Below are 17,111 nucleotides of genomic sequence, written 5' to 3' on the forward strand. Positions count from 1 at the left end.
AGCGGCCGACTGCCGCCCGCACCCCGCGAAGGCCCCCTCAACAGCAAAACGTTCGGAATTTATCAAAAGTAAAATTTATGAATGAAAGTAATGTTCGATTGAAAAACGCAACGTGTCATTTAAAGATTAAAGAATTCTTAATCTATTCGTGCAAAAATCTTTAAAATTAACATAGCCGTTTGGGAGGAGTAGGGAATTGAAGTAAAAAATCGATGTCCCGTATTTATTTTTTTAATCCACAACAAAGAGACATAGGAAAAATTCAAACGTGTCAAATGTAGTCCTTGAACTGTTGTATAACATATATTTTTTTCAACTATTTCTGTCCAGCAGTAAAAGAGGAGTAGGCTTTACAAAATGACCACTTCACGCGGATTGAGGACACTAATCGCCTTAATGTGCCTGCAGGTTCTTTTTTGTTCTGATGCCATATTTGAAGGGTCTTTGCATGAGAGTAAAAACATCCATCCGTCCATCATAGACGATGACCAGAAACTGCTCGATTATTTTATTTATTTATTCAAGTGTATTTTACATTAAAAAAACTTAATTAAATTTTAATAATAACATTCCTGGCTTCCTTTTACGTTGGCGTTGCTTTATCGAAACAATATCAATAATTAATTATGTATTAATTAATATAATACAGCACATATCTTTAATAATACCAACTTAATTTATCTATTCAATCGTGTTCTGCGCAAACGGTAAAATTGATTGAATATGATTTTGTGTGCGCGCTGTTCAAAGTATTACCTAATAATTGCTTTAATGAAACCACCGCATTGATTCGGAGAAAATTGGGTTAAGAATATATCTGTAAACATTTTTAGGAATGTCGACGGTCATTCGGTAGCTGTGCGTCAGTCGGCAATTACCTCTTAAATCGAATGACATGTCTCGTCGAGTCAGATTTAAATGTTCGTGCCGTTTACCTTAAAAATGAGTTTTGAAGCAAGACAGACTTGTGTGACTTGTCTTGGTGTCAGGAGGAGGGCCGACCCCAAATGGAAGAAGGTAGAGAAGTAGAATGAGGTACTGAATGTTTTTTCTGTTTGCCGCAGGTTCGGAGAAGGAGCGCGGCACGCTGGACGCTCTGCTGTGCACCACCTACTGCCGCTCGCAGCTGTACCTGTCCCGCCAGCTGTCACAGCTGCATCCCGAGCTCACCATGCCCATGTTCTCAGGTTAGCCACGAGGAAAGCTTAATACAGTGTGAGTCTTGATAAAGTGCACATATGAAAATGGGTGAAACTAGACCCATTTTTGTCCAAGGAAAAAATTACAAAAAATATATGGAATTTTTCATAGATTTTTTTCTTTCAATTACTTATTGTAAAGAAAACATATAACTTTTGAACCAAGAGGTATCCTTTTGTTAATCTTGATGAAATAAAAACAGTAATAATGCTAAATAACAGGTGATACCTACTAATAAAATACCCAGAAAATGGCAACGTAATAATAAAATGTAATTTTTGAGAAAAATCTGTATTTTAATTTTTGTTTTTTTTTATTATTTGATAAATTTCTCCAAATAATTTCCCCTATTACAGGTGGTTTTATTACTTATTGTTATTCTCTATTGTATTTCCTTTGTAAAATTAAAAAATCTCATGTATCCCTATCACAACGTTTGCTATGATCGTTTGAACTAAGTCGCTCCGGGCGCACCATGCACCTGTAATATGGGCATTGTAGAAAATCAAATAACCAAAGGAATTAAAATTTGAGTCCGATCGATAAAAATAGATCTAGTTTCACCTATTTTTTAATGTGCACTTGATCAAGACACACTTACAAGTATATTACAAGTACGCAGGGAGCATGCTAGGTGCGTGAGAATCTTTTAAAGAGAGCCAAGCCGTAGTCTTCAGTGGGGACCACAGTTGACGTAAACAGCAGGTAGGTATTACGTTTTTATATTCAACGGGACGATCGACAAGCAATTTGTTATTATTTTGCTTCATCTTCGAAGCATTATTTTAGCCTTAATTTTAATTATACTCGGAATTGTTTACACGAGCGAGTATCCAAATGGAATTCCAATTTCTAAAACAGTTTTTTCAGCTAATCTAGGCTGGTCCTCCTCTCTCATAGTTTGCGTACTACAAGTATACAGAACCCATAAATAAATGATTGCGTATTGATACTACACTTCCATGTTGTGTGAAGTGCCACTATAAACCGCTAGTTCGAATCGAATAAACCGCTGCACGGAGACATCATTTGTATTTACATAGGTACATGCAGCCCACCTCACCCCTTCAGGACACTGTATAGGTTCGTATTTAGTGAAATGTATTTCCGCAGTATGCGCCCCAGCGGGTAGGCGCGAATTCGCGAATCTACCACCCCCTCTGCTAAACCCCTCCCCGTCCAGGCGTGCTTGGACACCACGCCACTCGGCCGCCGCCACTGAAAACTCCGCGCTCGTGCCTTAATAAAATTATTGCTCAACCCTACTCACGCATTGGCACTAACAACCGTAATGTAGCTTCAAATATGATAGAATGTGTTCTGTTACATAATATTTTGTCTTCATCCCATTGTTGGAAAATCATACATACAACTTGAAAGATGACCAAACCAACCCTAAAAGCATTTTTAATTCCGATCTGAAGAGTAAGCATATAGCATTATTGTATTTTCTCTAAATATTACTTCAGTTGTAATAATGACCCCTTCCCCTCCCCGTCTTTAGCTTCCAATGAAACCTGTTTCAATTACCCGGTGCAGTCCCCGCCGGCCCTCGATATTAAAAACGACACAATTTGACCCCGTTATGTAACTACTCACAAAATATAATAACCATGTGATCGGCGCGGGAAGCATCACGTGCGATCGGGGATTATGGCTTCGTCCGACATATTTCATTCTATCAAACTAACAAAGCTCTCCCTGTTTGGAGGTACACAATTAGTTAATTAGAAGAGGGAAACTATTTTAAAGCACTGCGCGTAACGGTGAGCATCGCGCAGCTGCGGCTTACAATAAGACCGCGGGCCGCGCCAGGAGCCCTAGGCCTTGCGTCGCATTACAATCTCGGATGTTGCAAGTGCGCTTTGTTGGTTCGCTGTCAGCGCTGACCCTCGTGATCCCCGCTGATATGAATCCTCATTAGACCAGGATGCTTTTAAACAATTATACGGCCCCCAATGTAAAAAGGGCGTGCTAATGGCGAAATTCTAAACCGAAGAAACTGCGCTGATTGCGCAACAATACTCTGTATTTCGTTACCCTTTCTTCTTAGGGAGCCTTAAAAAGCCTGAAAAGTTGACCAACAGTATTGAATTGATTTACTTTGGAACTTTGAGTTTGAATGCAAGGCTTCATCCGCGTGATCGCGGCAATGCCTAGAGAAATGTTAGTCAATTCAAGGTTGGAAATAAGAAAAATCTAGGGCTTTTTTTCACGTGTACTTTCTACGTCAACTGTAACTTTTGCAAGAATTTGGAGCAACATTTTTCTACGGCCGATACGACTACGAAACTGCTACGGTTGTAAGGCTGCTACACAGCTACGGGCTTATGCTACGGTATTTAGCTACGACTTACGACTACGAGTAACTATCAACCAAAGCCTATTTAGAAACACATCCAAATAATGTCTATATAAATTAAATTTAAAAGGGTAGGCGTGAGTGGGCGCTTCCTCACAAAAGATTAAGTTATGTATTTATTAACTTGTTAAAGTCTACATTTCAATGTTTTGCTATTCCAAGAATCTATTAGGTGCGCTTGTTATTTATTCGTATAATAATTAATGGGTTACTTTATTAATTAGTCAAAGGCCGAGATTCTTTGAGATGCGAGATATAAAATTAAGATAATCATTAAGTCGCACTTCAGTATTCAATCAAATTAGATTATCAAGATTATTAATCGAAGAGCTAACGTTTATTGATATCTCAAACTTTTTCGATAAAACAGAACGCCAAACTCTTCATTTCTTGACACTCTTTATAATGTACCAGCTGGCCCTGCGAACTTCTTACCCCCCAGTAAATGTGTGACATGAAGTGTCAATTGCTAAACATGGCGGTTCAAGCCGCGCGAGCCATAATAAAAATTAAAAAAAAAAACATGGCGGTGTGCAATGGCCTAATAATACACACTAACTTTTTTAAATATTTTAAAATGACTTAATTTAGGAATGGTGTAAATTGTAAAAGTTCTAGCCTGACTGCTCCTAGCACGACGTACGTGAAATGGGTGAAGTCCATGTTGTCAAACTTTTAAAGGCCGTTCATTAAAGTTTCTCGTTAGTTTAAAGTTGGAACTTTTCTGTTTCTTACATGACTTCTTTTAACCTAGATTATTAGATGGCGCGCGTAGAACGCAACCCATACTTTGCCTTAGTTCAAAGGACAAGTTGCGATGAAGGAGAGGAAGCCGTTTGAAATTAAGTTTTACGTCGCTTCGAATTTTTAATTTTCTCAAAGTTATTGAAAACAAGTTTGCTTCGCCGATTGACGTCAGAGGACGCCACTGTAGTCGCGAACAACTTTTTAATTGATGACAAGACAAAAGAGAGAGGAAAATGACTGATGTGTCTACAGCAACCTTGTCCGAGGTTCGTCAAAAAGCAATCAAAGAGTTTTCAAGGTGATTCCGAGCCGATGCCTTCTCATTACCTTCCATGGGGAGCGGAATCATTTTTCTACTAACCGCCGCCCGAAAGTGGTACGTTGATTAGAAACGCTCTGTCTAGATCCTAATGAAATATCAAACTTTTCGTATAAGACCCTTTTTTCTCTAAAAAGAATTCTTAAATATTTTTCTTTTACTAGTAAGGTTTCGGCCTTAACGAGATAGCTTATTCCTTTTATAGATGTTGCAATATTATGTTAAATGGTTTCTTTAATTTATGGTAAGTTTAAATATTAAATATCCAATCTAAAACTTTAAATAGATTGAATTTGTGAAGCTGTATGAGCGCGATGTACTTAATTTTTATTTATCTTTCAAGGTAATATTGAAGTATTTTTATAATATTCATTTGAACTTGTTAAAATCCACGCAGCTTAACTATTTAATGTCCGAGTCAAACAATGGCGGCTGTATGGCTGTAATCCTTTGACACACACCTCCCACTTTGATCCTTTGAGACATCGCTGCAAAGTGTTTCGGTAGAAGCGAATGTTTCGACGCGAAACAACAAATGCAAAGCAACAACTCGTTCAGGAATGCTGGCTGCATTCGTTTTCCTACAGCTTAAAACAGTCTCCGAGTTGCACCTTTGTGTCTTTTATCTCATATTTGAGACACTTCGAAATATTTCTGCACAAAATGCACTTTACTCTCTCAAGATAGCTGGCATCAATATTGAAAATTAAAAATGCTATTGTAAATCCTTGAAAAGATTCTGACAAAGGTGACATGTTTCTTGCGCTGCATCTTTTCGCACTGGTGGATTTATTGTCCCGATGCAGGTACTAAGTAGGGTTAAAATAATACCTGGGGCGTTTAAAAGCGCTTTTTAAAAGCTGATTAAAATACAGTGTGAGTCACGTTAAAGTGTACATATGAAAATAGATGCAGCAGTGGACGTCATTTGGCTGAAACGAACGAACGAACGATGAAAATAGATGAAACTAGACCTATTTTTATCGACAAAAAAGAGGTCAAAAATTTTTTGAGATTTTTTTTTAATTTTTTATAGAATTTTTTTTCTTCCAATTACTTATTGTAAAGAAAACGTAATAACTTTTAAACTAATCGGTACATCCTGATAAAATAAAAACAGTAATAATGCAAAATAACAGGCGATACTAAAAAAATACATAAAATACACAAAAAGGCCAACAAATAATAAAAAATGATACTTATTGAAAAAAATCTTCTTAAAAATTCGTGTTTTTTTGGTTATTTGATAAATTTCTCCAAAAAATGCCCCTATAACCGGTAGTTTTTATTACTTTGTATTATTCTCTATCGTATTACCTTCGTAAAACCAAAAATCGCATGTCTCTATCCCTATCACAACGTTTGCAATGATCGTTTGAACTAAGCCTCTCCGGGCGCGCCATTCAACGCTTCGTTAACAACAAAACTGAAAATGGCTCTAGATTTGTAATTTTGATAAAGACAAGTTAGATTTCAAATAAAAACAAAATATTTCGAAGTAAAATAAGCATTTTAGTTAAAATTAAAATTGTCTATACCTGCAGCGGAGAATAATGTTGTGGCAGGCCTTTGTTCAAACGATCATAGCAAATGTTGTGATAGGGATAGAGACATGCAATTTTTGGTTTTACAAAGATAATACGATAGAGAATAATAGAAAGTAATAAAAACCACCGGTTATAGGGGCATTTTTTGGAGATATTTATCAAATAACCAAAAAAACACGAATTTTTAAGCAGATTTTTTTCAATAAGTATCATTTTTTATTATTTGTTGGCCTTTTTTGTGTATTTTATGTATTTTTTTAGTATCGCCTGTTATTTTGCATTATTACTGTTTTTATTTTATCAGGATGTACCGCTTAGTTTAAAAGTTATTACGTTTTCTTTACAATAAGTAATTGGAAGAAAAAAAAATCTATAAAAAATTTTAAAAAAATCTCAAAAATTTTTTGACTTCTTTTTTGTCGATAAAAATAGGTCTAGTTTCATCTGTTTTCATATGTACACTTTAACGTGACTCACACTGTATATATTTTAATTAATACTAATGATTTGATTATAATATTTTGATTTTACAATTACAGTATTTTTTGCTTACTAAGCACACGCATCGCTGGCCGTTTCATCAACTTCACACTTAAATAATGATAGAGCTTCAAAGTCTTTACTAGCAAATTAAATTAAGTAATTAGCATTACCGATCCGCAGATTTACCTATTTTAAAGCGCTCTTACTGTTCCACAACAATTATTGAAAGTTTTGTATGTTTTCCCAATTAATCAATACGATTTAAAGAGGATTCCGGATTTACTACAATGAGTTCGGACCGAAATGCGAATTAGTTTTCAATCGCACATTTCAACAAAGCGGATAGTAACTTAATTATTGTTAGGTATTAAATTATTAATACATAATGATAATAAAACGCATCCATTTTATCTGGATCGCACTTGGCTTAGGCCAGTGCTTTCCTTTGACACCAGCCTAGAGCTGAGACACTTAAGTGTGAACCAAGAATAATAATAACAATAAATGCTTTTTTGACAAAAGAACATGTGATTACTATCGAAACGTATTTTAAAGATAAGAAGATTAGGCTGTAAATATTGATAACAATCAACGTAGATTTCTAATTTTCTATCACTAACTTTCGATATAATATTAACGCCGAACTATCTTAATTCATGTCTTATCACTCCTTAACGCACCAAATTACTTTTTCCATTAATGTGAGATATCAAACGATATACATAGTGATTAGTGGAAATCTTTTACAAATTATGCAATAAGACATAATTTTCATGTGTTGTCATACTAACTGTTTTTGTATTATATTAATGTTATTTTTAGGGTTCCGTACCTCAAAAGGAAAAACGGAACTTTTATAGGATCACCTTATTTTCCGTCCGTCTGTCAAGACCCTTTTTCTCATGAACACGTGGACGTATAAAGCTAAAATTTTTACCAAATACTCAGGTCTACCGTCCCTAAGATTTGTGAAAAAATCAAACTTCTAAACCAACGTAATCAAAAGATACAGCCGTTTATGCCGCAAATTTCTGCAAATTTTTGACACTCACAAGGGAATCAAAACCTACGGAGTACTTCCCGTAACTCAGAATCTTGTGGTACGAAGCAAAGTCTTATGGCACAACCACGTCTTAAATCATTCCAATCAGAAAATTAATAATATCATCACGCAGATGCATGAGTTAACCATCGATATAATAGTTTTTACAGTTTAACCATTGATGACCAAATCAAAATAAAATTAAAACTAAACAATTCTGGTTGTCGCGGTAAAAGTTTTAAATCTTTCACGTTCGGCACTAAAATGTTATAAAAATAATATTTCTGCTGTAAGCTATTTTCAGCCTTACTTTGCCTTCTTATTTTCCGTTTGTAAATTAAGAATATTACAGATTAATTCATGTTCAAAGACAAGTTTTACTGGAAAAGCTTATTATTAGGTACTTACGTACCTTTTTTGCTGAAACGGCGCGTTCGTGGGCCGCCGGCGCCGCGCGGGCGCTGTATACTGCCTCGGAGCTAGATTGCTTGCCGCCTTTGCCTCGTCTGAAAGAAACCAGTGAATTTAAAAAGAAATTCCAGAAAATTATAAATTATGCTCTAATCTAATCTTGGTTCCTATCCTTACCTCATTATTAAAGGAAATGTAGTCGCATTGACTGGAAAATGTTCTTCATTACATTTTTACTCGGTCTTCGATTACCTGAAACCAAATAGTCTGTTTAAAAATAAATTCAAGTATTTTATAAGATATGCACTGAATAATAATATTTTTTATCATTACCTTACGGGTCCAAAGGAGGTGCGCAGTAAGTTTTAAGTACACGGGAACTTGAAGATATGAAGATATTTCTCTCGCTCTCCCGACCTCATTGCCTTTGAGTCTTCTGAAAGTAATTAAACTATTAAAAACAATCCCATAAAATACAATTAGATAATAATAATGATTTCACATGATTCATAGACTAACCTTACGGTTCCAGGACAAAAAGTCGTAGAACAAGTCTTGTAATAAATTCCTTGCGGAACGGGTACGCAATTAGTTTTCAGGAATAATGTAGACGCGGGAGCTCAAAATTGTCATATGAGCTCCAATATTTCGCCATTTGCTTAATCTGAAAAGAATTACTCTATTAGAAAAATAATTCACGTATCTAAAAAGGTATCTTATCTTAACATTATTAATATCCTTTACCTTGCCGTGTCAGAGTAAGCTCACAGGACTTTGAGGTATTATTTCCGCTGAAACTCGAGAGCAGGCTTGCTTACTTCCAACATCGCCACTTTTGCGCCGTCTGAAAGCGATTTAAATATTTAATAACCCCTCTTTGATAGGTAAAATAAAATCTAGAAAATATTATAGAGATTCATGTTCTGATTTAAGCATAATTTATATGCTTACCGATGGTTCCGAAAAAACTACTCAGCAAGTTCAAAGTGCATATGACGACGCGGCCGCGAATTCGTTAAAAAGCTTGCCCACCAAGACAATAAATTCATTCACAGTATATTAAAACTAATTAAGACATTGTAATTATATTTTAATTTCATTTTTTTTTTAATTTTGTCTATCCGATGCGATTTTTTTAATTTGCAACTGCGACTGCATTCAACGCGCGTGGAAGTAGCGGGCCATCGCGCGGGTCATCGACGCGGATATTTGACTGCACTCGCTGGCGGGCACGCACCGACTAGCGAGACAGGCAACGCAGCGCTGCAAGCACTAGCTACGCACTCGCTTTGCCTGTAACTGTGTATCAAACAAGGGAGGGTTGGTGTACCTACTGCGATGCGCTAAAGTGCTGTAATTAGCAAAAAGTAATTGAGTACAATGTTATATTGTAAAGCTTTTGTTTTTTTTAATCTTTATTGTTTTTATGATACGTAATAAGTAGTATAAGTTTGTATATTACGTAATTGTAAATACTTGTATTATGCATTATTGCGCAATGGTTTGTAATTACAAAAGATCATAAAATAAGTTGGTAAATCGTGTATTTTTATAAATGGCTACTTGTGAAAACTGTCTTATTGGTTTCTGGAGAAGATTTAAAAAAAAATGCTTTTCAGTTGAATAATCAAGACCTCTTAAATTTTAAATGAAAACATCCCCCCATTAACCATAAAAATATCATCTTGAAAAATGGTTTAGTATACCGCTGAAGGCATATATTGTGATGAGTACAACACAACTTCTGCAAATATCTCTTTTATAAATTTCCGATAGGTAAATAATTGGTTTAAGTATGCCACAATATTTCAGCTGGATGATAAGGACCGATTAAGTTAAAGTCCGAAACCAAAAGTTCAGCGTAAAAAATACTTTATTGATAAAGTAACCGTTGCATTTGAAACTCAGCGACTAATGCAACCACCGGCACCGGTCAAGTAGAAAGTCTGGACTCCAGTCCCAAGTAAAGCTTAAACCAAGGGAGACGTGTGTTTAGCACAGACTCCTCAAACGCAAGCTTTTCTTAAAGTAACAATTGAAATAAATCCGATCCTGCTCGAGGTGAACTTTGACAAAGCCAATCTTTGCCAAATCTCTGAGCACGCATTCCTCCGTGTAGAGCCGGCCACGAGCGCGGGCGTGAGCTTAATATAAGTTCAGTGGCGGGCTATAGACAATATTCTACCGGAACATCTTCGACACTTTTTGTGAGTCTCAAAATATATTTTTCAGCAGTAGTGGTCGTGGGTTAGGTACAGTCACGGAATGAAAAGGTTCGTCAGTTTTCAAATTGATTCCTTCGACGAATCGCGAGCACATATTACCTTTTGAAACTATGTTACAGAATAATCTCGAGTTAGAGAAAATAATCTTTAGCTGTTCGTCAGTAAAGTCTAAAATTATTCAGATCAAAGTTGTTTAACGATTTATCTTGTCAAGAAGATTATTATGATTGATAAAGTAAAACCTTCTTGTTGGTTCAACCTGCCGTTATTATTTCTATTAAAGAAAAAAATTTATTGTCAATTGGTCAATGTCATCATTGCATTGCACTGATGGGATAGAAAAATAAACAAGCAAAACCTTATTCGTTATATTTATTTAAATGTTAGCAGCACTGTTTCTTGCACTGTTATGTTGGCAGGTTTGACTCTTACAGTACCTAGTGCAAGCGAAAACCGACACTAAGGTGACGAACCTTTTCATTCCGCGACTGTACATAGGTTACATAATAAGTGCGAATATTTTATCTTCTTCTTTTCGTGTCGACAACAAACCTACACAGTGTCAGCCCAAAACTCCGCCACAAGAGGAGTGGTTAAACTTCGGTTTGTCATCGTGGTGCAGTAGTTCGTTTCACGGCTTCTGCCGCTACTCACAGGGAGGGCCCGAGCAAAGGAGTCGCTCTACGGGAAGGCTGCCTGCATCCCCCCTGCGAATATTTTATTATAGTACATGACTACTCATTAATAGCTGGCAATTTTTCAGAAACATACCCAATTCCAAATTACGTCCATAATCACCGGCAGTGAACCTATAGATTCACTCCGTGCAAATCAATCGTAGCGTACTGTAATTGAGATACGAGTATCCACCACTGAAAACCAATATTATCTACTCAGGCATCGGTTTCATTATACTGAATAAGGTTCATTTTATTTTGGCCGCCACCATGGACCTATAAAAAAAGTCGGACGGATTCTCATCAACAAAATACTGTGACATTAGGATACACCAGCTTGCCTGTACGTACAGGCCGGCACGCACACATTCACACCCTGATACACCACTTCGAGTGCAAACTTCACACAGTTGACACATTTAAACAGCGAAAAAACAACACGAATACGACATGTCTTGTGTGATGAAATTGTGTAAAAACCGTTCTGTTCGAACAAACAAAAATTAAGGAATCACATTTCACAGGCAAAATAATAATCCAATCACTTATTTCCCGNGTTACTGAATGGCAAAAAAGATGGGATACGTCAGTCAAAGGGCGTCAATTATAAATTCTTCCCGAATGTACGCGAGCGTATATCTAGGCGATGATTAGATATCGACCATTACTTGTCGCAGTTCCAACAGGCAGGGCAACTTTAAACTTAAGTTTCACGAATTCAAAATAGTTCCGTCTCCTTTTTGTGAGTGTTCTTCTGATGAAGTCAGTCATGAGCAGTCTGCAACAGTCAGAGTGTGATCTTTGGAAACATTATACGTGACATAATGTTTAACTCAATAGCTCCGAAGCCCAAAAGTAGAGCATCACTAGGGCTATCCAAATCACCCCCATGTATGTTCCGCGATTTTTGATAGTCTTCGAGTTATGATTGTTTTAAATTTCTGTGCTTACGCACTTTTTTGGTCAAGTTACATGCCTGATTTTTTAATTATTATTAGATGAATTACTAGGCCTAGCTAATTCAGAAGTATTTACATCCATAACACGAATGAAAACTAAAATCCTGTATGTTGTAAAAAAAATCATAACTCGAAAACTATCAAAAGTCACGGTAATTTGGGTAGCCCTAGTGATGCTCTACATCTGGGCTTAGGCTTGACACTACTTTTTGGGACATAATTTATATAGATTTTTGTGTTTTTTTCAGTAATTTTTACATACGACATACGTATAATCATAAATAAATAATTAAACAAAGACGTAAGTGGCATTTCCGACAAGTAATTACCAATTTCGTTCAAGCAACAATGTCGGTTCTGGTAGATATGACAAATCAGCATTAGTATTACTCCGTTAAAAAGGTCACAAGTGACTTTTCTCATATTTACACATTAAATACCGGGTACTCATAATATTGTCCTAAACATAAATAACTTTCATAGTAATACTCTAAACTTTCATAACCCTGCTTAAAATAAGTACAAAAATATAAGCAATTTGAACTTTGAAACGCTCTCCTGTAAAGTTGCTGTTTTTCACATACGACATTGTTAATAGTCATGGGCGAATAGACAAACGCCAAAATTTTGCGTCACAGTTTTGTTTTAGCGCGAGTTCCGTCCGCCTTTTTTTATAGGTCCATGGCCGCCACAAATTATTACATTTGGATATTTCATTCGTTTTGGTATTGTTTTCACGTTTCAATTATTACTTTTGTGAATTTTCATATGGATAAATGTTGTCCTAAACAAGTATTCAAACGTATGCGAAAGTTCTAGCGCTTGTAGATCCCGAGAAGTTTATACAGGGTGGAATTTTGTAATGCCACCTGGAGGGAAAGTACTCTTAATATTGTAGATAGAAAATTTTACTGAAAGTAAACATTCCTTTATTTTTGAAAAGCAAGAGAACTGCATTCAAAGATTTTCGAAAATTCACTACCATACCATACAATTTTCTGTCCATAATTAAAATAATTTAAGATTTCATGGTTTTCTTTTCATTTGATTTATCAAGTTTGTTAGAGAGATTTCATCCTTATACTTAACTCTAACAATCTATATAATAAAAATACAGGGTGTAATTTTTAACAGATTTTATTTGGTTAGATTCCCGGGTGTGGCAAGCAAATTTTTGGAAATCTTTGAATGCAATTCTATTTCTTTAAAAAAATAAAGGAATGTTTTCTTTGAGAAAAAAAATTCTATTTACAATATTAAGAGTACTTTCCCTCCAGGTGGTATTAATAATTTGTCACGAGGGCTCAAGGTGACTCAAGCAGTGTACCGGGGCCGCGATGAACTGGATCCCGGTTTGAAAATACAACGCCTCCGCGAGGTCGCAACGCCCGCGATTGTCTTAGAATACTTTCAAGATTATAGAATAGAGTCTGCTATAGCCTAAAATGTAGACAGTCTTTACTGCACTCCAGTCAGAACTGACAACAAATACAAACTTAAGAACGGTAAATACAGACGGTCGATATATTCATCTGTTGTGTTTCTTACGAGTACGACATAGAAAATTAAAGTGGCGCTCAGGTAAATGTTTGTAAGATTGGTTGGAAATTTGCTTCTACTGAAATTTGCTCTTGAAGTGGTGCGCACGGAATTATTGTTTGTATGAATATACGTAATGAAGAAATCGTTTAGTTTACCCAATAGTTACGTATTTATCCTACCTAATTTAAAACTATTCAGGATCTTATTGATATTGTAAACGGTATCAGCTCTGTAACAGAATATCTGGAATGTGTGATTATAATTTGTGCTTGTTGTCTCTTCTGCATTTATTGTCTCTTACTTATTTAAGTTGTATATCAAAGCACTATGTTAATGTTTAGTTGTTGAATTATGATGATGTTAGTAGGTAGGTTAATATTTTTCTTCGCACTAATGGATTGGTTCTGATGGGAGTAGGCTTTATAAAATAGGTTTTCGATAACTAGACATTTTGATGGAAAGTTAAGTTCGATGGTAATATCTTAGTCGGCGGCGATCCGTCTTGCTCCGCCATGATTGATGGCGTCAGCCGACAATCGGCAGTTGTTGTCCGATTGGTTTACGAACGACTGTTTCATGAGCCGCCCGAATTTCAAGTTTGTTACATTTGAATCGGAATTTGCTGCTTATCAGACTATACTTTAATAATTTTAATTTTTTATCATCTAAACTACTTTAATTTATATGTATACTAGCTTTCCGCCCGCGGCTTCGCCCGCGTGGAATTTTGTCTGTCACAGAAAAACTTTATCGCGCACATCCCTGTTTCAAAAACCGGGATAAAAACTATCCTATGTCCTTTCCCGGGACTCAAACTATCTCTATGCCAAATTTCATCAATATCGGTTCAGTGGCTTAATTAGGCGTGAAATCGAGACAGACAGACAGAGTTACTTTCGCATTTATAATATTAGTAGGTATAGATAACCTGAACGTGTTTGTATCTTTTTGGTAATTTCATTAGACCATTTTAGTTCCCGGAAAAGTTACCAACCAAGTAATACCAATAGGATCAACTACCTTTTGATTAGAAGTCGTATTTTCCTTATCAGGCAGATAACAAATTAATTTGGTATCGAATATTTAGTCAATAATATGGTGTACGAGTAAATAGACTGTAAACAAGAATTTCGTAGAAGACCTAAGTTTCCAAAAAGTAAGGGTTTAAGTAAACAGTCGATTTATTATTATTATTCTATTCGCTAATTACCGAAATATAAATACCTTACCTCGCTGTATTTTTGTAGTTGGTAAAAAGTGTTTTGAGTTTTCTTTACTATAATTTGCATGCTTAATTCTCTGGCTAAACATGTCTGAAACATTATGAATATTCCATCTTTGTATACCATGTTTACTGGCAAATAAAGATTTATTATTATTATTATTATTTACCAAATTAACTTAACAAATAGGGTGTTTTTATCGGCTTGTAACTAATATACCTATATCCTGATGATGCACGGCCGCATCTGTGCACGATTTACGAAACTAGATCCAGCTAACTCGGTTAGCGCGCGCTAACGTGCCGCCGCCGTGCCGCCGCCGTGCCGCCGCCGTGCCGCGGGTGCCGTACCAATCATCAATCCGCCCGATCTTTCGGTAAACCGATATTCGGCTCAAACTCGGGATAGGCAAATGTTTACGGAAAATTATGAGCCGACGATAAATCTCTTTATTGAATAGACTGATAATTCCAATTCGAATCGGATTTATTACTTCCGCTCTTCGTTTTTTGATTTCGTAAAATGTTTACCTAGTATAATGTGTTTGTAATTATAAATAATTATGATCACATCGTTCGTTAAAATATTCCATTAGCTAGAGTTGATTTTCTTTTCCCCAGATTATTTTCATCCACCTTTGACTAAAAGGTTGTCTTATTTTTTTTTATTTGGCTGAAACCTGTCTCCTACGGGTCTCGAAAAAGAGAAAATATCGTCGTGCTCAGATTTCCACCTCTTAGCCCTAACATGTTCCTTTGCCGCCACTTCGGGCGCGTTCCAAACTAATAAGCTCGGGGCTCTTCTTAGCGCTCGCACAATCGAACGTGTGTCAATGCAGCAAATGCTCAAGTTCCAAGCAAACGCTCATTAGAGGCACGGCACGGTAATGCCGCTGTTTGGCGCTCGCAGGGGACTTTGTACCTTCAAAGGCTTTATTCTATTTAGTGCCTCTGAGAATTACCTATTAAATTGAACATCAAACGCTCGGATCCGTGCATTAGGTATGCTTATGAATGATTTACACAGTGTAGGTAAGTATTCACATAAAGTCAGAATTCTTAATACTTAACTAAAAAGTTTGACTAGCAAAGGATACTTTGACTTTGTCTATTTATATTTCTAGGTTCTATTTATTTAATAGTCCGCATCACACGAAGCTTTAAAAATATTGTCTTACTATTTGCCTTTGCTCCGTAGCGAGGGTCGTAGCTTTCTCACAACTCAGCAGAATCTGTCATCGAGTAACTGGGCCTTTCGAGGTCTCGCTTTGTTATTGGATCAAATAGCCAACGGGAGCGTCTGCCTTTATTTTTAGCTTCAAATACAAAGCATTACTTAAAACCTGATATCCGTTGGATATATTAAGATTTCAGTTGAATTGAACTATAATGAAATATAATTACAGTGAAAGTAGTCGGTTTAAAGTCAGTTTCAAATAACAGCCTGTAACTGAATAATTGCGAAACCTTTTAAGGCTTATTAGGTTCTTCCAACGCTGGATGCTATTTCTTTAAATCCTGCAGCGAAATATTCCAAAGCCCTAAAGGTCAACACACGGTAGCTTCATACTGTAGACAGTGCGTGTAATCTTCATCCAAAAGGCACGTTCCGAACCAGTGAGTAGATGTAAAAGCCCTAGTGCTAAAGTTTAATCGAAACAATGTCTTTGTCTCTGGGCCATTTACACTAAACTTTATTATTTTCTCGTGATCGTAGTAAACAGTATCAATATATTTTGATAGTACAAAAATAGATGTTATTGAAAGAACTCTGAGAATCGTGTGCTATTATGTTGCAGATATATTTAAAGTATTTTATAAAAAAAAAACAATTGAAAGTTATAAAAATATTCAATAGCCAATTTCATTTTCATTTTCATTTCAATTCAATACCACAACATTTGTGGAAATCCCAAAAGTGTTCACACTGAAAGAATGGGACGTGCCAACAATAGCGTAATTGAGTATTGTTATGTGTTCGTTTGTGATATGGTTTCCAAATCCCGGGACTCGAACGCACGGGGCCGAGACAAACGCTTTTCATGTCCGATTGTGACTACAAATAGTTCAGAAGACCCGCGCAAGTGTCAACAATATTTCAATCTTCATTTCATCCCTTTTGGTCACACATCAAATCTGAATGTGGAAGTTCGTAATATAATTTTGTCGGAGGAACCTTTACACGTTGGACAATTCCTCCCTTTCTGAGATGCGATAGGGGAAGGAGTGACTTAATATAGACGTTCACTTATACGTAAATTTGAATATAACGCTGTAACTTAACAACAAAGGCGTTAAAAGTTTCTATGAAAAAAACTTGAGATGATTTTAAAAGGTGTTAATAGGTATACTGTAAAATTGCCACATTTTGTTAT

At 36.0% G+C, this 17,111-nt stretch overlaps 1 protein-coding gene across 1 annotated transcript in view; it reads left to right on the forward strand.

Annotated features, from left to right (window-relative positions):
• The window catches only part of fry (microtubule binding protein furry), a 208,825-nt gene that overhangs the window by 165,174 nt on the left and 26,540 nt on the right, over positions 1–17,111 (forward strand). The window contains exon 28 of the mRNA XM_028300851.1: positions 1,065–1,187. Coding sequence (XP_028156652.1) covers positions 1,065–1,187 — 123 coding nt within the window. The remainder of the gene's footprint in view (positions 1–1,064; positions 1,188–17,111) is intronic.

Source organism: Ostrinia furnacalis, unplaced genomic scaffold (genome assembly GCF_004193835.3).
Source record: "Ostrinia furnacalis isolate ACB-3 unplaced genomic scaffold, ASM419383v2 OfSCF0802, whole genome shotgun sequence".
Classification (NCBI taxonomy): Eukaryota; Metazoa; Arthropoda; class Insecta; order Lepidoptera; family Crambidae; genus Ostrinia; species Ostrinia furnacalis.